This window comes from Metopolophium dirhodum, chromosome 4 (genome assembly GCF_019925205.1).
Source record: "Metopolophium dirhodum isolate CAU chromosome 4, ASM1992520v1, whole genome shotgun sequence".
Classification (NCBI taxonomy): domain Eukaryota; kingdom Metazoa; phylum Arthropoda; class Insecta; order Hemiptera; family Aphididae; genus Metopolophium; species Metopolophium dirhodum.
This window is the reverse complement of record NC_083563.1, coordinates 36,061,874-36,089,172: the sequence shown is the minus strand read 5'-3', so window position 1 is coordinate 36,089,172 and position 27,299 is coordinate 36,061,874. Positions and strand designations below refer to the sequence as shown.

At 32.9% G+C, this 27,299-nt stretch overlaps 1 protein-coding gene across 1 annotated transcript; it reads right to left on the bottom strand.

The window, feature by feature from the left end:
• Positions 1-236: 236 nt before the first annotated feature.
• Positions 237-10,192, bottom strand: LOC132942369 (uncharacterized). The gene is made up of 2 exons (XM_061010688.1): positions 10,169-10,192; positions 237-974 (listed from the first exon to the last, which is right to left on the bottom strand). Exon 2 carries the CDS (start codon positions 952-954, stop codon positions 472-474), a length of 483 nt encoding a protein of 160 aa, XP_060866671.1. The 5' UTR covers positions 955-974; positions 10,169-10,192; the 3' UTR covers positions 237-471.
• Positions 10,193-27,299: the final 17,107 nt, after the last annotated feature.

Genomic DNA, 27,299 nt, shown 5'->3' with positions numbered 1-27,299 from the left:
AATTTCCTACTTTGCCCATAACATACATAAAAGATCACCTAAAAGTACAAATCGAGTCACAGAGTAAATATGCAAATCGTAATACCAGAAACTATCCTCGTTAAAATATTAGGTATAATATAATATTATATCAATACCCACCTAATAATAATGGTCTTTAGAAAAATTAACGCGCTTGAAATTCTTCTGATGCTGCGGGCCGACGAGAAAGATAAACATACTAGCCGGCTATTAGTAGGTATAACACACGTCGTCTGAGAGATTTTCTCGGAGATTGGTCTCTGCATTAGAATATTAATTGTATTTAGCTCATTCTAATTCTCAATTAAATCCTAACGTACACGTACATATTATCTTCGCTCAAAAAATAAAAGATGGTAACTAACTATTATAACATCGACCGCAACGCGGTAAACGTCAAATTACTCGAAATCTTAGAAGAAATATTGTAGTCAACATAATGGGAGCCGCTTACGCTGACGAAAGCGACGAATACCTCGTGCGTTTATAGTTACTCTTCTTCTGTCTGCCATTGATACGGGCGCAACTACTGCAAGTGGCGACGATCAGACCCCGGAGTCGGAGCCTGAAGGACAAAATCCGATTCTCGGAGGCGCAGATAGAATGAAGATCGACGAAAACGTCGAGGAGTCTTGTCTCCTTGCACAGTGATGGATTGCCGAGCGGCGACGCGCTGTCGTCTGCAGCAGAGTCGGAGCTTGCTCCGATCCCAGAGACAGCGACGCTCGACGACAACAACACGGTCCACCAGGAAGGCGACGATTCGAAAGTATTAGAAGCAGAAGAGGACCATTCCGTTTTGCTGGCGAGCAGTACGTCGTCGTGTGGGGACGCGCCGTCCTCGGAGTCGGGGCCTGTCGATCCCACTCCGACTCCCGAGGGCAGACCGCTCGACGACGTTTTGCGTCCAGGAGACGTGTTGGATGAGAACATCGAGCCGGCCAGGGATATAGCTGTAAAGAATAGTTTTGGTGAGCTGGTCGGTTGGCTGGACCTGGCGGCAGCACCCGGAAACTGCGATCCACCTCGTACGCGAGGTGGAAAGTTGTCAGACGCTTTTTCCGCGGTCTGTGCTGCTGCCGATGAGAAACCGTCCGTCGCTCGCCCCTTGGCCAAAATGGAATGGAGGGGAGGATGCGAGAAAGAGCACGGACGGTGCCCGGCGGTAAGTCACCCGCGCATGTTCTCCGACCACCCGCGGCGCGACGGGTTCGCTGGCGTAGCGCGCTCGGTCGTCGTTGACGCGCGGGACCCTCTGGCGTCTTGGCGAGCGCCCGGCTGCAGTTACGGTCACGTGGAGCGGTAGCGACGGAAGACGGTGACGACACGGCGGCTAAAGTAGAGGTACCGGCGCGGGCAACGATTCCGCCCCGACAGTACATCGACTCGGTACGACGGCAGCGGTGGAGACTTCGGCACGGGGTGAGTGATATATGGAGATTGGCGAGCTAGGAGCACGGGGACGTCAGCGGACGTCAGCGGAAACTGTTTCACAGGGTCTGGTGGCGTGCGACTTCACCGTGGCGGTGGCGGAACGAAGACGTGGCCGAAGGGACAACGGCACGGCAAAAATTACCGAGAGTCAAGGTTCGCGCTGTGGTCCGCTGACTCTCGCCTTTTCGCCCAGCGGTAATCCCACATCGGCCGCTTCGCTCGTCCCCACCGGTTCCGCAGCACAAAATCTTACTTCGCTCGCTCCGCGTCTTGGTCTTCGCCGTCCGTCGGCCGAGTCGTCGCGCACCAGCCGCCGTCCGTCGCAGTCAACCGTGGTCGCTCCCGCGGCCGTCTCGGTCTGGCCTCGCCGGCTGGGCAAGGTCGTCAAGCGTCCGAGCAAACGCGCCAGCGACACTCGTCAACCCGCGGGACAGGTCGGAAGAGAACGTGCAGAGGCGACCAGTGGCCAGCAACACTGCATTTCCGCACCAATTCGCCATCTCGCATCCTACCCCCCTTGTTTATTGTGTATCCTGTCCGTCGAATTTTTTTTCTTTCAATTTCATTAAATTATCTCAAATTGTTAAATTGTTCACATATTATTGTAAATTTTGATTTTTTTTCCTTTTATTATCATGAACATAATATTATGTGAAATATTATATTTATAGCCAAGGTGCTAATTTTTTTGAAAATTATTGTTTATACATTTTCGTATTATTTTTGTTTTATAATTAATAAACATATTTTGATGTGAACAAAAAAATATTGTTTCATTTTTTTCGAGTTATAATCAATTGTTACAGATTTAACGACTAAAAAATCGTTTAAATATATATTTTAAATTAAAAATACTCGTTAGTCGATTATACAGAGTATAATGACCGAAGACCTGCAGTATAAACGTTACACGGATAATTATAATGTGTTCCAAGAAATATTTAAGCCATCAAACACTAAAGGCGACGAAAACTGCTGAATAAATCATAAAATAACGCATTACACCGGCGGATACGACATGGGCAGTTTATTACAGTTATATAAACCATACAAGAATTGTAAATAATAATAATATAATATGTATTGGGGGGACGGAGTGGCCGAGCGGACTAAGGCGTCGGCTGCGACGCAGTCGACCCGAGTTCGATTCCCAGGCCAGGGGCGGCATTTTTCTTCGGACAAGTCACGGTGTCCGGAGAACAAGTGTCGCCATCCCCCACCCGGGCATGGCAGATACCTACGGGTGCCCAATCAAAAATTCTGCCAAACCCAACACACACGTGTTCCTCCCCCTACCGACTTAATAACCTACAGTAAAACTAAAAATAGCTAATGGCCTCAGCTGCCGGGCTCAAGATCAATTAAAAAAAAAAAAAAAAAAAATATGTATTGTGTAGAACGCGTGAACGTCAATATAGTCGAATAGTTAATACAAAATAATATTTAAAAAAATTTAAAATTGTATTTTACATAGGTAAAATAAATAATAATAATATTAATTTTTTTTGGCGCTAACGGGTAATTCCCTAAATCCTTATATTTGATATTACTTTCCCGTCATTACTATATAGCTAGTAATATTATAATATTTTTAATATATTATTATCGGCTGATTATATTATAGACCGTCTTCCCTCAGAATCGTTATTCGTACCCAAACAATGATATAATATCATTGCATTCAAATGTAACATATATATTACAGTGACCCATGCAGCACCTAGACCTGATGTAAGTACTGCAGCATAGCTAGGTAGTCTTATGAATTATGATCGAAGATTGCAGTATGACGATGAACATTATCTCCCCATATCATTACAATTATATTTATTAAATTGTATGTTTGTGTAAATCAATTATAAAATAAATACTTATTTCTAATGTATTATAATAATTTACAAAGATTTTTGAATACCTATGTATTGATTTTGTCGAGTGAGATGTTTAATGTGAGAAGTTCTTCCAAGTTCAAAATAGTTTATTAATGCACATAGACCGACAGTCCTTATAATCGAGTAGTATATATAACTATATAAGTACTTATTGTGACTACACAACTCCACTACTATTGTATAATATAGTATAATGTGTATATAACATAATCTCACTCGGTCATAAAATTGTCAAGAACGTCAGGCCACCTGGAAATATACGGATATCCATATGAGCCACTTCGCTCAATCGAGTAAACTAAATTATTTGTATTTAAGGTTAGGTAGGCGCATATCTAAACTTCAACGGCAATAACGATTGACGAGTGTACTAGTTTAGTGTCTATTTTATAGTTTTTTTTTTCCCATGTGCGTGTAGACTGCACACGCATTGACTAGTTTTGAATTAAAAATACATTTTATGCTCTGTTATTACCTACTTTTTTTTTTATTAGAATAATTGTCCTTGGAAAGATTAACGTATATTGAAGTTATAATATGTCTACCGAGTGGGTACATTTCTCATTACATTTTTAAAGGGAGCTCAATCGAGAATATATAATTTAAAGAGGGGAGTCTGCTGTCGCCTGTTTCATTTAGTCGTATAGTATTACATGGAGTTGCTACCCTCACCTGCGAGCACGCTTATGAAATAACGAAACGTTTGTGGAAATCGTCTAGTAATTTTTCGTTGTTTTGTTTTTTTTTTTTTTAACGCTCGTTTTCCACACAATGATTGTATACAACTCTCCGTCAACATTATTATATTTGTTATTATTATATTAGAGACCGACCTCTGCAGTGCCAGTGGCGGCGGTGACGGGAAAACGCCAAAGAATATGTGGAAGAAAGGAAAAAAAATTAATAAATAAATACCTCCCACTTCCGGTTGCGTTCCCGAGCCCTCCGTAACGCACGGTGGTGTTTATATACCTATGCTATACCGGATGCTGGTCGTTGGCATTTTATCGTGACGTTCTTGTCGCCCATTCAACCGGTCTAAAAATACTATGCGTGCATGTGCATAGGTATATAACGAGTACAATAAACCTTTTTTTCTCTCAACTGCGCCGCAACCACCCACCACCACCACTAACACCACCGCCATCACCACTGCCACCCGTGCGTGCGTGTACGGTCTATTTGACGCGCGAAGGGTCTCCGGGCCGCGACCCTCGACCGTTCTCTCGTCTGATCCAACAGCTCCGTCTCTCTTTCTTATTACCCCGCAGACCGCACACACTCGCACACACGCACACACACACACACATCGGACCGTCGTAATATAATAGGTTAAGTATGACGACGACGACGACGACGACGACAATGAGGTGGAAGAAGAAGAAGAAGAAGAAGAGGACCTTCGCGCGTTGCAGTAATAACTATTTCGTCTGTATTTTTATACATCTTTCGCACCGCACTCTGGCATGTACGACAATACCCGCGCGCCCGCACACACACACACACACACACACACACACACACACACACACACCACACACACCCATTATTATTATACTACATCACCCTGCTGCAGTGTTATCGTGCCGACAATTTACACTTTTTTCCATTATACATTATTTTGTCCTCGGACGACCAACGCATTCCACCATGTGTTTACGTTCTTTCTCACCTCCCCCAAACCCTTACGATTCGTGTGCACATAAAGCCACGAAATCCCCGCGACGGCGTACGCGTTTTTGTGCACGGACCGACGGCAATGACGACGCATTATGGTCCCCATTCACAAGAAATCGGTTCGGAACGTGCACCGCCACCGCGGGGGCTGCAGCAAAAATAGTTTTCGAGTCCGAGAGGGTGACGGAAAATACTATATTACATATTATTATAATATATATTTTATCGTTTCACGCCCGTACGCTGCAGATTTATAAATCTTTAACGCGTTCTCGTATTGTATTATAATAATAATAATAATATATTCTCAGACACGAAATCGTATTATATATTATTATATTATTATATTGGTATTGTGCGTGTGTATGGAATCGTTAAACGTGATCTCCGCACGTTTGACATACCTCGTTGTCCGCGGTCATATATATATATTCAACTCGAATAATCTTATATAACATGTATATAATAATATTATCATTGAACACGTAAATTATATACAATATGGTAAAATATACCTGCGCCTACCATATAATTATTGTGTGTTTATCCCGTGAAAAGACGTGCCGGTCCGACGGTAAGCCGCCTTACTAATATCAACGTCGTCGTCGCGTCGATTGACATTTTTCCAAACGGTTCTCGAAAATTATTATTGTTTTTCTTCAAAACACATGCGTTTCTCCATATTGTTATCGTCATCCGACATACCTGCAGCCCTTGCAGCCCCGACAAATTCAACCACACATTCTTTACCTGGATCGATTATGTCCAAGTCTGCATAGTTAGCAGTAGCACTCTTTAAGAAGCTCGCGGTGCCAGTTTTTCAAATTTTCCGCAGTTCTATAAAATTTGATTTTATGTTTTATTTGCTGCCACCTTAATTATTATACTTTTCCACTAATCTACTACCCGATACCTATTTAGGGGGGGGGGGGGGGGGGTGATAAAGACATGGAGTGTATTATATCGAAAAAAAATGACTTCACGAGAATAATTCTCAGGCACTGTAGAATTGTTGGATTTTGATAACTATTATTCATTTGAAATAAGAAGACTTCCTACAAGCCGCATCGAACTCCGATTTTTATTTTATTTAATTTAAAACAATAGTATAATAAAATTCATTAAAAAAATGCATAAAATTGTATTATTTTTGAAGACATATTACAAAGTTTGAGATTGAAATATTAAAAATCAGAGTTCGATGTGGCCTGTAGAATATTACCCTCTATAAGTTAAAAAATAAATTATCAAATGTAGTTGATTCCACAGAACAGTGTCATTATTCCCGACTCATGAGAGTGTATTTTTGTGTACAAAATTACATTGGCCTTAATCTTTATTCGTTTAACCAATGGCTGCGTCAGACACTATTGGTAACAGCCCTTTTTAACCTTCAAGTTTCAATAGTATGACAGAACCATAGGCATTTATTTATATTTTATTAGCTGTCACGTAATCTAAAGACAACAAGGGTCATATTTTTAATGTGGGTCGCGAGGGTTTTATTTTAATTAAAACGAGAATGTATATGAATTGGAATTCACATATTGTGTCTTTAAATAAAATTACAGAACGAATGACTTGAGTGGTATATATTGAAGGGTAAAACACGATAATTAGATTAGATTTGGTAAATACGTGAAAATCCCATTTGTGGCGCTAACATAAAATCCTAATTTTACAATGACGCATGGCTTGTGTAGGTATCCTTATGTGGGGTGGATTTTTTTTTAGGTATCTTGAGACTTGAATTTTGATCAACCGAATAATGCAGACTATACCGACTGCAGCCATAAAATATTTTAACATATATTGCCATTATATTGTTTCTTTTTGTTTGGTATCCAGAGGAATAGCGAAAATATTTCGTCGTTTCTCTTTACCCGTCAAATATTGGCTTCTTAACCGGCAGAAGTATCCCAAGGCCAATTAATAGGAAGGGACATCCCTCGAGCTCGATAAAATGGTAATCAGAAAAAAAATCCCCGGAAATAAAATCCAAAATCCCCAAAGCAAATACTTATATATCATTTGTACATCATACAATACTCATAATTCGCGAGTTAAAATTAAAATATAATATAAAGCCTATGATACTGCCTAGATAATAATCTTAACTTTAAATTTTATAAGAAGTTAATTCACTCCAGTGGCGTATATAGAAATGATTTTTGGGGTGGGCTGTATAATATGGATTGACTATTAAATATTGAAATAATACTTTATTTTACAGTAAAATCTAAACAAATTTGTTACTTATGTAATCGTCGAAATTACCTCCCACTAAATATAAATAATTGCGGTGTTACCACTTTTTAGTTTTTTTCGTGTAGGTAATATTATTAGTTATTACTTTTAATAATAAAATTGATAATTGTCGTTTATTACATATTAATACTTTAGTTAAAAAAATCATTTAAGATGTTAAGATTCATAAACAGGAATACGATTAATTTTAAAAATATTAACTCATTTTAATATAATAGGTACTATTTAATTTCAGTATAATATTTGTCAAATTGAGATTCAACTTACTGTACTTTTAATTTTTATTACCAAAGGGTATACCTACCTATCCGTTTATAAATAAATAAATAAATATTTATGTAGCAATACCATATAGTATAATATGTACCTATTTATCACATATCAATATTAAAATAATATAATAGGGGGACGGAGCTTAGGGCCCGTATTACATTAGTCGATTACACTTCGATTACGCTTAACCCGCTGATTTTATCGGCCGAATTCCGCGGTTTAACCTGAGATCAAATATTGTGATACGGGCCTTAAGGCGTCGGTTCGAACCTCGGTCACGGAAGGCACTTCTCTCCGGGCAGACATCTGTCTGGAATCTGGAGAGAGACCACCATTCCCCGACCACCCCTGGCAGATACCTACGGGTGCCCAAATCAAAACTTCTGCAAAAACAAACACACACATGTAAACAAATCTTCAGTACCCTCCCCCACAGTACCACCGCAGGCTAATGACCTTAGTAATCGAAACCTTAACCCTAATAAAAAAATAAAAATAAAAATAACTTAATAATTATCATTCAAATTGTACCTATATATTTTTATTATTATTTTTGACAGATGTACCCAACAGTACGGTTAGGTATAGCTGCTTTTGGGATTTTTTTTTTCCTAGATTCGATGAAATATATTATTATTGCGCGAGACAAAAAACCGTATGCCTGGAAGGCTGGAAATCTTGAATTTTGATGCATTATGATACTACTGCTGATTTGGTGGCTATGTCCTCAACGCGATTATGGAAAATGTCGGTGAGTTCTAAAACCGCGACAATAATTTTATTATTGTAAGCTTGGTGGTTGGGCGAACTCGCTCAATTTGATAACCGCACTCGTATGGTAGTTTTCGTATGATAATCCGCTACCGCTAATTAATAATAAATAGTATTACTATAGTATATTGCGACGACATTCCGGCAAAACGATATAGCCTTGTGTAGTTGTATACCTACGTGTATTTATTTTTTGTAAGTCTCGTCACCAGCTCCGCTTACGAATATTCTTAGTTCCTTATTGAAGGAAAATTGTCAAGATCAATATTAATTTATATTTTGTAGGAAATGGGCTAAGGCCTAGTATACATATTACTTTATATTATTATTATTGTTTATTAAACGCCGAAACGGCAATTTTACATATTATTACAAATATGGTATAAGTACGGTAAGGCGGTAAGGTAGAATACATAAATAATTTAGATAAAAGTATAAATATTTCAGAGTATACATGTTATAATATAGATAAATAGTATAATTATAAAGGTAGAAGTATAATTAGTTTATATACTTAAATGAGTAATAAATTAAGAAATATTATTTTAGAAAAATTAACAATCAATTTATTATAAATTAAGTATAAATAAAGTAGGTCGGTAAATATATTAATAGACATTATAGTTATATTATTTCTATTTACTAATTATATTAAATTATGAATAAAGTATATGTAAACATAAAACATGATAATTTTTTATATATTATGCATATAAATATTTATTAACTTTTGTCTATTTTCTAGGGACGAGGGCGACCTCAATATAATAGTATAATACCTATACAGTATACATATTATGCGTATTGCGTATACACTATACGGTATACCTACAACTACTGTAAGACAACAAAAGTCCCTACCTATAAGAATAGGTTGAACAAATCGAGGAAGGGGTTCAATTGTCTACCCCCTGAGGACACCACCTTTGGTCAACGCAGTTCTATATACATTTAAATTTATCCACAAATATAATTCGCTATATTTATAAACATTCTATTTTGTATGGTTTTCTCATCTTTATACGACTATACAGTATACCAACCATAGAGTAAGAATATACCAACCTACCTGTATTATGAATACATACTACATAGATGTACCATATGGCATAGCCATTGGTATACATAAATACCTAACTATCATATTATTAAATATTGAGTACTTGAAAAACACGCCGTATCCGTAACATATCACTTTCTTTATTTTTTTTAGTTCATTGTGTTCATATAGTTGAAATAGTTCTTAATTATTATTATAATAGAATTCATATCTATAAGTAATATTAACAATAATCACATAATTTAAATATTTTTATTCAAACGTTGTAGTCATTGCTCGTTATACTTATATTATACTGTTATACTGTACACTCTACAGTCTATATATTATGTAATATTTAATATTATCCAGCAGTGGATTTGCCAGTTTATTATTATAATCTATTATTATATAATTTTGATTGAAAATATTAGTAACTGAATAAAGTCTTTAAATTCTCGTTTTTAATCCTCTCAAATATTTGCTGCTTGCGTGGATGTAACTTACAAGCAGTAACAAACAAAAGGGTAAATACTCTTAAATGTGTTATATATTAGGAATGTTGTCTACATAATGATAAGGTAATTTAGTGTTATTTCACTGTGTGTAAAAGGTGAAACTAATATTTAATTTATTATTTGGCTATTTGATAGGAATTATTTGTTGTATATCTAATATAATATACCGTAAATTTGTGCATTCAATATCATATCGTATGACGTATGTGATAGTGTGATACGCCACATTTTATAAACAGATTTTTAAAAATTATTAAACATTTAAATGTACTTACATTTATAGTAATCCGTCACACAGTCATAACTGCTAAACTGCATACAAATATTAAAATGCTTGTAGTACTGAAACTCGAGTTGGTAGTTTAATTTAATAATGTAATGTTAAGCGTTGCTATAATAATATAAAGTTTTTTTTATTAAAGTATCCTTAAGCCAATAATAGTTTCATTGATATGCTGCTTTCACAACAGATTATTATTACACAAAAGAACGATTATTCGTCACTTATTGCTAAATTCCTCACTATATAATACGTTTTAGCCTGTAACACTATAACTATGTGTCATTACTTGTGAGTTTGTGACTATTGTGAGCCAATAGCATTCTAATAACACTACCTAGTATTTAAAATTTTAATGTTCAATGTTCATATATTTGATGCGAAAATTTCATAAATATTAAAAAAATAAAAATAAGATCATCTTCCATATTTCAGAGATAAATAAAAATATTTATTTTTTTAACTCCTTACTATAAAATAAAACATTTAGAAATAATTATGATTCATGAAAAAACATTCATCACTATTGTAAAAAATGAATTAAATGGCATAAAAGTAAGTAATAACTTGTGTTTATTCTGTTGGTATAATAAATATTTTAAATAGTAGGTAGGTTGTAGGTATAGTGATAAATTGCCTACATGGCTACACGGAAAGTAAATTAAACGTAATAATAATATGATTGTTTATACTACCGACTTTTATAGGATAATTTATATCTTATAATATTATTATACTTGGTTATTCAGTATTTAAAACTAGTTTTTTAAATACACGAAGCATGTATAAAGAATACATATTATACGATGGAAATACTATTCCTTAAAGAATAAATTATTACTGCACAGCATATATATGAAATATAAATACATTTGTCGGTGGATTAGAGCATAACAAATACTTTATAACGTGTATATGGTCTTATGGGTGCGTATAAGACCGCTTGAATATTTCAAAATTTGTAGTTTGGGTATTTATAGATATTACTTATTTTAAGTGTTGATTCTAGTAAGTACTATTGTGCATTGTATAATATATGATATTATATGCATTAATAATAATATATTATGCTATTTAAATTTCAATATTAAACACGCGGTAAAAAAAATATTACGGACATTTAGAAAAAAACTTTTTTTTAAAACCTTAAACAATTTTTTTACAAAAAAATCGTAGAAAAATATATATATTATTTAGATCTTATAGATTCAATATCAGTGACACCGACATAGTGACATCCGTAGTATGAATGTAAAATTATCATAGACAATATAAGTAGGTCGTAAGTATATTATAGCTTACTATATTAATATAATATATATAATATAATACTATAATATGTATCTATTTATATTTTATTCCTATTGTAATTTATATTTATGCACAATGCACTATAGCATAAAATATAAATTGCATAAAGCATATTATTACTAACCAATAATCATTATACCTAGTGGATAAATTAGGAACTCCGTCCGTTTATCTACTCCTCGTTTCGTTGAACCGAGCTAGCATATTTTAATCTACACGGTTATACCTACTAAATATTATTCTATAACAGACGCATGTAATTTTAAATTATAATTATTTTCTACGACAATACTGCATGATGGAAAATGCATTTGTATGGTTTTTTTTTATAAAGTTACATATCATTATAATAAAGCTTGGGGTTTTTTTCTTCATTAATTTTTATGTGTAAGTAATAACTTGGTAATTTAACGACTTATTGAATATGATTAATGTACGTATAATCGTATTTATGACAAGGCATAGTATATAATACGTAAGTAAAAAAAAATAACCTCGCACAATCGTGTCTTACCCGTGACGCTTTTTTTGTAAATACTAAATATTATTAGTCAGTTAGTAGTTATATAAAATATAAACATGTTTCCACGACTAACTCTCTTATTCTCCAACTCTGTCATTCTCTGTGTGTCCCTCAATTGTTTAAAGAATTACCGAATTTAGTATTAAATAATATTAAATGCAATATGTACACAAGATTCACCTTCGCCGTAGCCCATAAGTATAATCCGTAAGCGTTCTCTCGCACATTTATTCGACACGACAACTGCAGTTATTTCTAATTACCACCTACATATCGTGTAAGCATTCATTGTATCTAAAAAATGTGATGATGTTTAGCAGACTGCAGACATCATAATATTAGTTTAATGTAATTCAATTAACGTCAGAATTCAAACATACTGAATAATATATAATATTATGTGTATATATATATATATATATATATAGAAAAAGTCAATTACCCGTAATCATAAATCGTATTAACGAGGTTTGTGCTTGTTAATCATTGTCCATTGAGTGTCATATATTATATACCTAAAATACTTATGATGCATATTGTATAATACATAGGTATTATATATCTTCACATAAACAACACGTGGGGGATATGATAATAAACTATGAATTGAAAAATTATAATATGTTCTATTCTTACTACTATAATACTATATAAATATATTGAATTATTAAATTAAAATATTGTAACGTAAAACCGTAAAAACTAAAAGCATAATATTATAACCACTATATAACCAATATTATAAGGTTTTATTAGTTAATACATTATAGGACTTCCTGGTTTAGGTATTTAGATAGGTACCTATATACAAAGCTAGAATACAAAGTTGACCAGAAATATTAATTTCTTTCTGGGCTTCAACTTAAAACGTTTTGTACATCCGGCAGCTAGAACGTAAGAATCGTAATAGTAAAATCTGAATTACACGTTAATCGAAAACCACAAAAAATCTTAACTTATTTTGGTTTATGATTACTGATTAGTGATTAGTGATTACATATAGCAAATTATACAATTAAAATCAATTTTAATAATTTAAAAATCAAATAATTTTAATTTTTAAATACATTTAAAGCTGCATATATTTTTATACTTTTTAAACATAACAAATAAATATAATAAACTTGTTCATACAATTAATTTTATTATATTGTATGGTAGACGGTAGTCTAATATGTATTATCTAATGTATATATTTTATTTAACAAATAAAATGTATCACAATTATCTAGTTAAAAAATTATCTTGGTATTTATAAGCGCGGCTTTTACAATTTATTTTATCATTGTTAGGTTATATTTTAATTTTTTTTTTTTTAATGATTACTTGACATTTGCCTCGCTTTGGCGCTCAGCAGAATAATATATAAAACAATACAGTAAAAAACGAGAAAAACTACTTTTATAGATTCAACAGAGTGTGATTACAGATTAGTAAATTTTAAATTCTCTAGCATATAACATTAACTAGTAAGACTTAGAATTTACGGTAAAATTACATACTTTATCTATATTATAACATAAAAGCCGTGTATTTTCACCAGAGGTTTTGTTTTATTCAACATCTTGTATTTGGCCATAGACTATATTATAGTTTACCTTATATTTTCATGCTCCGATTTTCTTAGCGAATAAATTTTTCCTTACGTATACGTATATTTATATCTTGTAAATCATAAATATATTTGAGAACCTTACGTCGTTAAATGTACAGGTATTTGTTAAAAGTAGTTGTTCTTTCCGGTCATATTCCGATTTCCGGTGTAACTACAATAACTATATAAATATAATATAAGCATTGGATACCTGCAGTGCGAAATACATAAGAGTTTTTTTATGAAACGAAAATCCCCGGCTTACAAATCTAATGAAAAATCGTAAAGGTCACTTTTTTATGGTGAGGTATAGAAACTAGATGTTTTAATGTGCCCATGTATTGTTCAGTGCGAGGAATGTCGATGAATGGGATTACAGGCCACGTGGATCTGTGACTGTATGATATATTACAATAGTATACTGTATAGGCGACAGTTGTGCAGGCTGTTTGGTTTAAAAATCCGTAAACCAAATAAAAAATTCTTTTAAAAAAGTTACACAAGAATCTACCTATTATTGTATCCCGAATGACTGAATGAGGAATTCTATCAATTGGATATTTATATTTTATATATCTTAAAAAGTTATTTTAAGAAGATAAATTTTAATTTTGGGTGATATTATCAATGTACCAAATCAGGGAAGTATAATAAAAATGTGACTAAACTTATGAAAAGTATAGAATTTTATAAGATCCTTCGTTAAAATCCTTACACAATTCTAGCATTCTTTCACCTATCTAGCATTTGTGTACTTATACTTTTCGAGTTGATTGGTATTTTATTGTTTTCAAATACAATGTTTTTACGATCAGTTTCTTTCATCTACATAAAACAGAAATAAATTTAGTCTTTAAACATAATTGATATGATTTACTATGGATCAAAAGTAAATTGTACCTAACTATCTATTAAAAAAAAAATAGTTACAGGTGTTGCTTGCAAATTTTCAAACAAAGTACAAAGCACTGGTGCACTGGTCAGCCAAATTACCTGCGCGTGCACGGCTAAGATATAAACAAAAATAATAATTTGCTCAAGCATCTACTTTAATAAAATACTGTTGAGTTTTTATATAAACAATATACGTTGTGTATAATATTGTATAGCCACTTAAACGTGTACATATCGATTACACTAAAAATCGGTAATTGTGTGGGTTACGCATTGTTAAATAGAAATAATTGTAGGTATAAACATTACACACTATACGCACTGCTGCAGCGTATCTAATAATGAGTACAACAAACGTGTGTGTTTGTGTAATTATAGCCCAATAGGATATGGCTGCAAGATGTAACTCCTGCGAACATAATACAATATTATAATGTATACTAAGGTTGTATATAAGAAATCGAGTAGATTGTGCACCTATATGGCTATATATATATATATATATATATATATATGACTATATAAGACATAATATTACTTATAAACTCGCAACAAGCCTGTATGTGCCATATGGCAGTAAGAGGATACCGTAATATTCCTATACATAATATATATTTATGTGTTTGAGCGGGCGTGCGTATATATAAACAAGGGGTGACACCATACGTGTTTCGACAACACTATAATATATATTATAACCTTTGGACCACCAAAATAAATTAGCCAACCGACTGACGCACGTGGTCTACAATGTCAAAGTTGAAACATATATAAATATTATATTGTACACATTCACTGACACACCGCACACGAACAACATCAGCTATTATTTTTAATTGATAACAACCTTGAACCTAACTTAACCTATTACTAGACTGCTGATACTGTAGATTTTTGTTGATTTCTTCAGAAGCATTCAAGCATACATTTTTTTAGGTACTTTAACATAATTTTATAACTGGTTCGTATAATGAGCTTATATAGTGCGTACGCGTAACAACTTAGAGCTTCAAGGAATTTTCGATTTTGATCACAGTACACGGTGAATCAATTGACAATTATACATTTATACTCGTTCTGGTTGGTCGCAATGAGTTAAATATGCTGCACCAGATGAAATTAATGAGTAGTTTTAATAACACGGTCTATATATTAGGTATACCTACTGGTTTACTACATGTATTCCAATTGTCGGGTGTTATAATATGACATATATTTTATAATCCTTACTATTCATAATGTAAACTTTCCAAGATTCTGTTTTCATTCTCCTTTACAAATGTATTATATGTATTATAATTATATTATCATATATTAGTAATTACCTAGCTACTTATTACACATTTAATTTAATTTAAATTTTATCATATTATAAAATAAATAGAAAAATCGAGAGAAAATAACAATAAATTTACGTATAATATTTATTAATGTGTAAAACCTATTTGGTAAGTTTTATAGAAAAATGAAATTTAATAAAAAACGGTTCTAAGTGTTTTAAAGTCTTTTTTTTTTATTATTATTTAATACATCTACAATCTATACAATTTTTTTGGTACAATAATTAGATTTGATAAAAAAAGAAGAGAATATAAAATGACAGCGAATATTAAGGTTGGGAAGTTATCCATTGATAACACCCAGAAAGTCTTAACCAAATATATTTGGTATACTTACGTTTATTTTTGCACCATAGTTGGAAATCATAAAATATACCTAAAAAAAGCTATTTATTATACAGTGGCGACCCTAGAGCAAGACCACAGGGACATTTGTACCAGGCCCTGTCATATAAAATTGTAATGTAAAATATTCTAGAACAAGTATCTATTATTAGACACATTAACATTCATAAATCATAACATTTATGAAACTTATGATATCATAAATTAAATAATGATTATTAATTAATATAAATAACAAGTAATAATCGATATTAAGTTTTAAATTGTATAGGTACGTATACGTTTTTAAATGTTAATATATTCTACTTCTCTTTGTTTATGAAAATTTGGTAAAAAAAAGATATTAGATAATATGACTACGACTAGTTTTCACATATTACAATAAATCAGGTATAAATTATTATTAAAAAATTACATTATTATAATTTAAATAATATATTGTATCTTATATAAAAATATACAGGGTGGTTCACCAAACATGCTCGTTGCTCACCCCCATTTTTTCTTTTAATAATTAATTTATTCAAATTCTGATTTTTGGAATTTTTAAATATACTCAAAGACCATAATTTTAAATGAATTAATTTTTTTGCAACGAGTTGTATAAACAAAAACAATCACTAATGATCCCTTAATTAGAATTCAGCTGCCCAGTTGTACATCAAATTTTAGTGAATCATTAAATTAATCAATTTTCCAAGCAAACATATACAAAAATATCACTACCTACTGTATTCAGTATTAACTATCAAGTAATATGGATGATAATAACTTAATCATAAAATAATATATTTATATATTATTGGAAAAAAGGATCCAAAGAAATTGTTAGGTTCTGGAATGTTCGAAAAACCTAGCACACTCCCCTGCCTACATCAGCTATTATCTAGCTTTTTTTTGTTATTTTTTACCATCATCGTAAAAATGAGATCCTGTTTTGCGATGCGTGTCCGTGTCTACTGTGTATAGGTACGTATTCCGTTTTCGTGTGATTTCGAATAATGCACGTTTTTGTCAAGTAATGAAAAACTATATGTACTTAACTGTGGGCCATTATCGTTATTCTTTCTCTATAATTTCATTATACAACACGCACTGCCATATTATACCTATTAAAAAAAGGTTTCGTTGTTCGTTTAATATTCAAATTTGCAATATATATTTTTTTTTCTAAATGCAAAATAATGTATCATATGATAAAATTTATACTGAACGAAACAGGGTTATCCACTTATCCAGCTATATAACTAAACATTTTTGATATTTTTATTCTTGTAAAATGTCACAGCGGTATTATACATTTGTTTGTATAAATGGATCTATATGACTATAAATAACATAGGCCATAAGGGAATACATAGCAGTATATTATTTTCTGCATGAGCGTATGTATTACGCTTTGATAAGGATCAATTATAGACTAATGTAATAATTATCCAAATTCCAACTAAAATTATAATTTACTTATTTTTTGGCTGCTGTAACTACACCCACCACAGTCAGAATACTTTTAATATCTATAACATTGCAAAAGTTATCGTAGTTTGAAAAAATGTATGCATGAAAAAATGTTTCGTTTGTAATGTTTTTATTTAATTTGTATATATTATAGCATTAGCTATAGTATACATATATAGCACTACTCCATCAACAGAATAATAAAATTATATAAATAGTTGAATTCAATCTTCTAACGCAGGCTCTTCAAACTGAACGAAATGTTTTTTTAATTTTGTCTACGTATATTATTATGTTATTATTATATACACGACATACTTATATAGATATATGAACTATATATTTTAATATTTATAATTGATATACTATACACATGACTCTGATCATCGCTCTTACCATATATCGGACTCAAGTACTCAACTCACAAGTGACCCGTTAATAACTGTTGTATCATGAAAAAAAAAAAACGAAAAATATAACCATATGTAAATTAAAATATCAATGGAAATAAATAATTTACAGGGAAGCTCATAGATTTTCAGTTATACTGCGCTAATCAATCGGTTGACTGACTGGAACTAAAATATAATATGTATATATCTATATTAGCTATTGGACGTGTGTAAATGTGTGATGTATTTTCAAACCTAACCATAGAATGATGTAAAACGAATCCATAGTGGTTTCTAAATTATATTTACCGATAATCTACATGGATTACCTTGGGTCCTGTGTGTTTTACAATGTACACACGATTTATAAGATATACACTATACAGGCTACTCGGCAGATCATATATTTCGATTCCCAGTGTTTATATTCGATTACTGACTCTGAAAATTTAGTTAAATAAAGTAGATTTTCATTATATAATATATATAAATATATTTAATTCATACATAATATAATTAAATGCACTGAAATAGTTGTGATTCTTTCTAGTTCCTAAAAGTAAGCTGAACATCTGATTTTTGGCTTATCGCATTTGACTGTGCGCATCGTTCTCGAGACCAATAATACAATTTCTATATGGTGTTGATTGTAGTTGAGTAACCTGTATATCTTAAATCGTGGTTTTACAATAGTCAACAGACTTTATGCAATATACATATATATATATTAATATAATATGAAACCAATAATAAGTCCGTATTAGCATGTTCGTGCACGTCTGGGAGAGTTACGGTATAATATATCACTATTTATTATTACCGCAATACCACCTACCTGAATCTTTCGAGATTATGTCATACTGGAAGTCTTGCATTATTGGATCTGAACTATGAAAATATTAAACTATATATGTATTCAATCTTGTTTTAATTGATACTAAACATTTAGGGCCGTATAGTAGGTATATGCTATAAGTATAATATAATCGATCCTTAAAAATAAATAGGTATTGCTTAAACTAATTTTGATAGTTTAAAAAATAAAAATGTGTTATAATAAATAAAAGCAATACTTAAGGTAAGTCTCGACCAACCTTAATTTAAGTAATAATTTTTATTTTCTCAAGCCCAGGTCTCGTTTATGAATTTCATTGGAGTCATGAGCTTAGCTTAAGCAATAATCATTCGACTAAGAATACGGCCCTTAATCTTTTTTCAGTAAAATTAATAATAACATTATTAATGATTTTAATCTAACATACGTCGCATACGTGTATTTAAAACAATTTCTATTTACGGACTAGTATAATACATTATATTCCATCATATCTATATAATCTAGCTTTTTTGTTGTTGTGTTATCTTTTAATTATCGTAAAAACGAAACTGTGTTTTGCGATGCGTGTCCGTATGTATATGAAGGTATGTGAATATCTATTTGTGTGATTTCGAATAATACACGTTTTTGTCGCGTAATGAACAACTGCTATTAAGGGTCATTATCGTTATTCTTTCTTTATAATTTCATTATGCCGGGCGGCTGGCGTGCTGCAATACTGCAACAGTGGTTATATACTTATTACCTATACCTGTATGGCTGTATATACCTACTTTATAGTACTTTATAGTAAAGAAAGGTACATATTATAATATATAATAATATATGACACAACGCCGTCACCGAAGCATTGTGTTCTTTTTTTTTCCCGGCCTAGAGAGGGATGGAGACGAAGAGCGAGAGAGATCGAGCAAGACGCACTTTATGGATTGTCGAATTCAAAACGCACGGGACGGAATATTCGACTTGAGGTTTTTTTTCCTTCTCGTTTATCCGTCGGTCGTTTTACTTTTTTTTCGTCCGTTTTACGTGGGCAGTGTGATTTTATAGTCGGGTTTACGCTGTGCGTACATGTATTATATAGGTACATACGAAATATAAATGTATTATTATATTATATTATTTCTATTTCATTCACAACGTTAGTACGTTACGATGGATAGCCGCCGACGATGTGACGATGCAACTACGGGAGTGGAAACAAAAAAAAAAAAAAACTATATATATATAATGTTATTACGTATACTGTCTATACTACCTATATAGTACCTATATATTATTAAATATATATATAATAATAATAATAATAATAATAATAATAGTAATAACGATAATAATAGATGTATACACGGTTCAGCGTCATCTCTCTTTGGTCCGTGGTATCCGGACCGTGAAGCATAACGGACTCCCCCAATCGCGCATTGCACGTTGGTAATATAGGTACGGTATTATAGCTATGTAACGCGCGGCACGACGACTAGCTTCTCGCTCGTCACCGTTGCCACAAACTCGATGGTACATATTGGTGCATATAATATAAATATTACACATTATACACAAATCTATACTTTTCAGTGGTCCTATATAACGTTGTGCGCACTTATTAAATGATTCTATATAAATGTAATATATTATGTATTTTAATATAATATTACCCTCCCTGTGTCCATAATTATGCACCTACCTTAGTTTACAGAATAATATTAAATATAATATTATGTCATCATACATTTAATATTTATGTACAGGGTGTCTCGCCGTATTAATAGTACCCTTTTCTAATAAATAATTATAATTTTGAAAACGGGTGTACTGCATTTGAAGAGCTGTTTATAACGATTTTAATTTTTTTTTTTTCGGTTTACCTATAAACTTAAAATATATGTTTTTTCAAATTTTGCTTTAAAATCAAACTTAAATTGTGTGAATATTGTAACGCGTTGGGTTGGTAATTCCCATTAAAGTAACTAAAATATGAATGGTTGTGAAAGTTTTTAAGCGTGAGCTGAGGTGGGTGTGTATAATATAGTAGCTAGTAACTAGTATATAGGTACCTAGGACGAGCCGTGGTACTTCAGAGACACACTGTATAATACAATAATAGTCTGTATCGCGACTGCCGACTGCATTGCCTGCGTATACTTTATACGTATTATTATTTACTAATATAAAACATAATAATATATATGTATATATATTATATATATGCATGGCAAAGATGTCAATGCCTTTTATTTATTACAGTATTATTGCATATTATATTTATATAGGTTAAGTTAATACATATATATATATACTAGACGTATTCACGTATCATGTATAGACGACGTATATTACAACGGCGTGGTATTGTTTTTACGTTCCCTAGCTACCTACTGTTTATGTAAAATAAAGGTTCATCACTCTGTAGTACTCCACATACAACAATAAGACTTCATGAGTCCGAAATTATTACTGTTGTAGTACCTATTATTACCTGTATAGTTTCTATGCCTATAGTCTTATAAACTCAGTACTCACATAGGTAGTATTATTTTTATATTTTTAAAACTTTTCTTTTGTTATATAAAACTATAAAAGTGGTGATTTCCATGTGTATTATACACTTTACTAATATTTATATATTTTGAAAAAGTAACTAAAAGTATTTAATATTTGAAAAAAAATTTAAATACCGACATCTACAGTTTGATATCCCGATGTATTGACATAATAGTTAAATACCGAACCATTCAAACGCATCTTGTTTCATTGTGTATCATCAAACGGTATTTAAAACATAAGAGTATTTTATTAGGTATAGAAACAAATTAAGCAAATAGGTATTCATTTCTTTTATAAAAATTACTCAAATAGTATTTTAATCTTATCAAGCTTAAAAATAACTTTGCTGGTGTAACTCTGTTGGACGGTAAAAGTAATAATATTTTAATAAGAAAGTAAAATTTGGGAAAATATTTATGTCTTCACTACAAGTTACTACTACCTAATACTTCAAATATAAGCCATTTTTAATAATCATATATTTATATATCCATTGCGTGGTTTAGTTTTTAACATTTGTAACTAACATAATCTTTGTGTCTATTATGTATTACATTTTACAATTAACTGATAAGACATGAACAATTTCCAAGCATTTTACACTAATATATCATAGATTATAACAGACCCACAAAATATTTTTTGTTTAAAAAAAATTTTTTTACGATAAAAAATTATCAATCAATACCTATACATATTATATTGTTACATTATAATTTAATAATACCATGTTATATATATACATAAAAAAAATCACGAGGCAAAAGTTATGATATCTCTATAGCCTATTATAGCATAGGCCATAAAATATAATGTGTACTCCGCTGCAGCATAGAACCTATAGAAGTCTATGTAACTATATCCTGCATATTATATTATTATGTATTTATGTGTCATTAAAAAAGTATTTCAAAATCTGTGCGAAACAGGTGTTTCCGGAATCGTGTATATGATTCAAATATATGTGCGTTACATTGATATTACTCATCGCCGAAGAATAACTGATATTATTTCTATACTTTCGCCGTACCAATGCGTTCGAGTATACGCGATATTCTATACAACGCGTTTTATGAATGAAATGAAACGTGTGTATCTCACATTCTCACGATATACCTGCCTATACTACGATAACATAATAACTACCTATTTAATAATATTATGCGCGTGCACACATTCTACAAATATGGGAACTCTGAAAACGACCATGCAACGCATGTAATATCATATATTATAGGTACACTACTCAAAATCAATGGGTGTCCGTTTTTTATGTGTTACGTCGCTTTGACGATAATATAACAATATTATAATGTAATGCGTATAAGGTACGTGAGCGTGTACCTATGTGCGTGTATGAATGGAAACCTGCAGGGCGGACACGCACGTGGATTATTGGATGTGTAATAATATTATATATAGGTTAGAATATTACAATGTATATTGTATACATATTACACATAATGATACATATTATATACATATACATATATGTTTAAGTTCGCGAAATCTAGTGTTAGGATAAATGATTATAAATTTAAATTATGATTTGAGTTGTTTTGAGGATGTAAATACTTACCTACCTATACTGCTATTTAACTTATAAGTTATAACTAATAACTGTTTTTTCCATAATATTTGTGTGGGCCAAACATTTTATAGTGTTGGAATAAACGATTAACTTGTAGTCAAATAAAATTGCTTCATTAAGTTAAAAAAAACAATTCATTTTGCCTGTATGTTTACTTAATACTTTTGTTGATTATATTTACATAAAAACTATGAACTATATTATCTCAGATGCCAGACTAATATTATTTTTGCTGAATGTTAAAAACACTCTCATCTTGTGCACAATTTCAAAACACGGTATTTTGTAAAATAGTTTATTAATTGTATATAATATTGTCTGTTTGAAATACTAAAATAATTTGTAATAAAGTATACTGCAGTTCAATCCCACTTTTCGCCGATTTATTAATACAGTTGAATCATCATTCTATTACTCATTCTGCTTTATTTCTATTATACTCTGTCATGTAAACAAAAAAAAGTTTTAGTATGCGTTTTGACTTTGAGCACTTAAATCTAGATTTTAGAGGACCTAACCTACTTCGCTCCCCAAATACACTCTTGGCACTGTGATTTAGTGAATTCAATCCGACAATCTATACCTAGGCATACCTGCATATTTCCATCCTATTACTCACTTCCGAAAATACTTATATGTATCATACATGTGTAATAACGTCTTATTTTCTTTCGACACGGAGCACTAGTCTTTGAATGTAAATTCTACTTCATCACGGGCGCATGTAATATAATATTTCGAATTATTTTATAGATGGCAGACGTGACGTACCTTATATGATAAGCATTTTTAAGGAGGTATACGAAACTTCCGCTACATGTGTTGTGTGTATAAGTATACAACAAATCACATTAAAATAATATTCGCACGTGGTGATCGCACGATGTGATTCGTTTAATTGTCACACGGACAGTAGACGAAGACGACGTCGAAACTGTAATCTACGAGACTGCAGTGTGCAATATAAATGTATGTACGTCGAACGTATACGTGCATACTGCAGCATACCACGTGTGAGCTAAATTTTTTTTCTTCCGTATAATAATAATAATAATAATAATAATAATATGTAAACGCCAACGGCCAGAGGGATCGTTGACTGCACTATATATATGCCGCACACGGTAAAATTTATAATAATAATACGAGCATATACGCGACACACGACCTACAATATATTATATTATAATAAAAACATGTGTACCTACAATACACACGATGGCGGTGAAAACCGTTGCTGTAGTTATAATTTTTTTGTTCGTACGTAGAAAAATTATCGCGAGTACGTGCAGTTCTTTTTATTGCCGTCCGGTCCCCTCGTAGGTATATATATTATTATACTCGCCGTATAGTCGTATACAATATATATACTATTATACATCTTACCTATGATATTATATGTATACCTGTGTCCTATGTATATAGTATGATATTGTAAATCGTCGGCGTACGGCGTCACACACAGGAAAAACGAAAAAAAAAAAAAATGAAATCTCGAGGACGGAGAAAGGAACGGGGAAAAAAGGTAAAACATAGTATACACGCGATTTATTACTCTGTCGTCTCCGAATCACTGCAGGTATATAATGGACGCATGCGCGCGTTTACAGAACGCCCAAATACACACACAGTACACACACACACACACGTATATATTATGTATGGTATAATAATAGACCTTCCTGACTACATATATATGACACACACGTATAGTATTATTATTATTATATTATTATTGTTATTATTATTATTTATTATTTTTTATCAGTGCGTTGTATTTTATATTATTGTTTACCGCCCCCGTTCATAATATTATACACTATATACAGGATGTCTCGTATCTGCAGAAGCCGCCGGGCAACGTATATATAGTATAAATATTTCAGCCTCCTGCAGTGCGAAACAAATAAATCGAAGATCACTTAAATATTATTTCGAGTAGTGAGTAGATACTCGCGGGTGTTGTCCCATTGAGTTCATAATATAATAATCTTGTATCGATAAATAAATTAGAAAAGAATGGCGAAGACCGTAGTCGGAAGTACATTTTAATTGAATAATCAATTTTGTCTCGAAATAGCGGATTTGTGTGGTCGAAAAATCACACCATGAGTTTAGATTTATGATCAAAATAAAATTGTATAGTATACGTAAATACGTAAAGTTTTTTGCAAGGTGCAGACTACAGGCTACAGAGTATAATACATACAATCCATTAAACGGCTTAAAAACAATTTACCGCACATCAGCGAAACCGCCGTGTCTGGAGATGAGATGTTTTTCGCGGTTCTTCCGGTGAGACCTATAGGTGTAATATATCTATTGATATACAGGTATTACATTATTATAACGGATATCAGGAAATATTTGTATGTCAGCAGCGTTGCTAAACACACTGTATACGTGCCTAGCTTACGTCTAGCCGGTCGGTATGGGCTGGGGGGGGGGGGGGGGGGGGGGGGTTAGGGACATCGACGCGAAAATCCCTACGGCGTGTCGTACCTGCATACAAGGCAGATTATATATACGCGGATATCGTACCTATATAAAAATCTTTGAATGCCTACCTATATAGGTACCTTCACCTATGTTTGCTTAATCAGCTTATTTGGATTCGATGCCGCGCGCGCGTTTAGCACCGGTACGCACCCCCCCCTCGCCCCACCGTTCACGACCAGGCGGAGGGGTCACGATCCGCCGGAGCCTAATGATCGGTTTCGGATTCTCTGCGCACCGATGAAATCGGATAGGACCGTCGCCGCCGACACAGTCCATTGAGTCATCCGCACGTAATTTCTTTTCTTCTTTTTTTTTTTTTTAATAAGTTTTTTTTCTTCTCCTTCGTCGTACACAAAACCGTAGTGAACCTATATATACATATATATATATATATACTATTTATTTATAGGTGGAGGTAGAGTGACGAGGGGGGGATGAGGCTGCTGCTGCCGCTGCTGCTGATGCCGCCGCGCCCGCCGCGTGTTGCCGGGACACAAAAGAACATCCGGTGGGACACCACAGGAAAATCGGGTAGCGTGTTATGACTACTATATATGCGCCGAGGGCGACGTTCGCACACGAGTCGCCACCGTTGCTGGTGGTATACGGAACCGCGTACATTTCGTTTGTTTTGTTCGCCATTTATACCGCACACACGGACGATTTCGTGTTAACGTCTTTTCCCTCGTTGCACGGTTTAATTTTTAATAGTACGCATAGTAATATTATATATCACGCCCACGTACATTTTCCATTTTTTTTGCACACGCAATTGGTAGGCAGAGAGACATAGATATAGGTTGATTCGAACACCACATAGGTATATAATAAACCCATAATGACGGTAATGTTATTTAAATATATATATATATATATGTAGCTTACATCGTCGACTCGATCCAACGACAAAGCGGTGAACGCGTTTTAGTGGTTCCAAAGTGTTTTTTTTTTTTTGTAAAGCACGAGTTTCCATGTACCGAAATATAATGTAATATTATCATATACCTACAGACCGGGGGATTAGGCGGGATCCGCCGTGCAGGCTCTGTTCGGGAGAAAGACCCTCCCTGTTCCGTTCATAACTCCTCCCTAATCGGCGTGTGCCCGGTAATTGAACTGCCACAGTGAGGTATAACACAGCTGATGGCGCAGGGAGTATTATAGGCAAACAAATTCCTTATAAACCCCATTAACTTGTATGTTGTAGGTACAATAAATACCCATATAATAAAAAAATATTACGTCGGCTACGAATATTACGTTCGTTTGATTAAAGGGCACTATACAAAGACTAAAAGGCGATATTTTTCAAGATCTGTACGAAATCGTTTGTTCAAAAACATTGTCTTTGGAATATCACGGTTTCTGTACGGTTGTACACTGATTTATTATAAAAATAAAAAAAAAAAACCATTACCTAAAATGTTGTTTCCACTCTAGCGCAGTACTTGGTATCTGGTGTGTTATTTAATAGAAATCCCACGCACAGTATAGGTACCGCGTACTACATATAGGTATATACCTGCGTGGCTGCGTAGATACACGACCAGTTTATTTCTGTCTGTTCATCTGCTGGTATAGCGTGCGTGTGCGAACGGTGCCTAAGTCCGAACGAAAAGGTATATTGTCATCGTCGGTGACGAATGAGGGGGAAGATGTGTGTGGCCGTGGAATGATGGGGGGGTTGGTAAGGGGGGGTACCAGGTGGTGTGCTGTATATACACAGGTGTTTTGTCGTATTTAGGAACGCATTAATAACATTCTACGAAGGAGCCAACCGCTGTGTCCGTGGCAGGG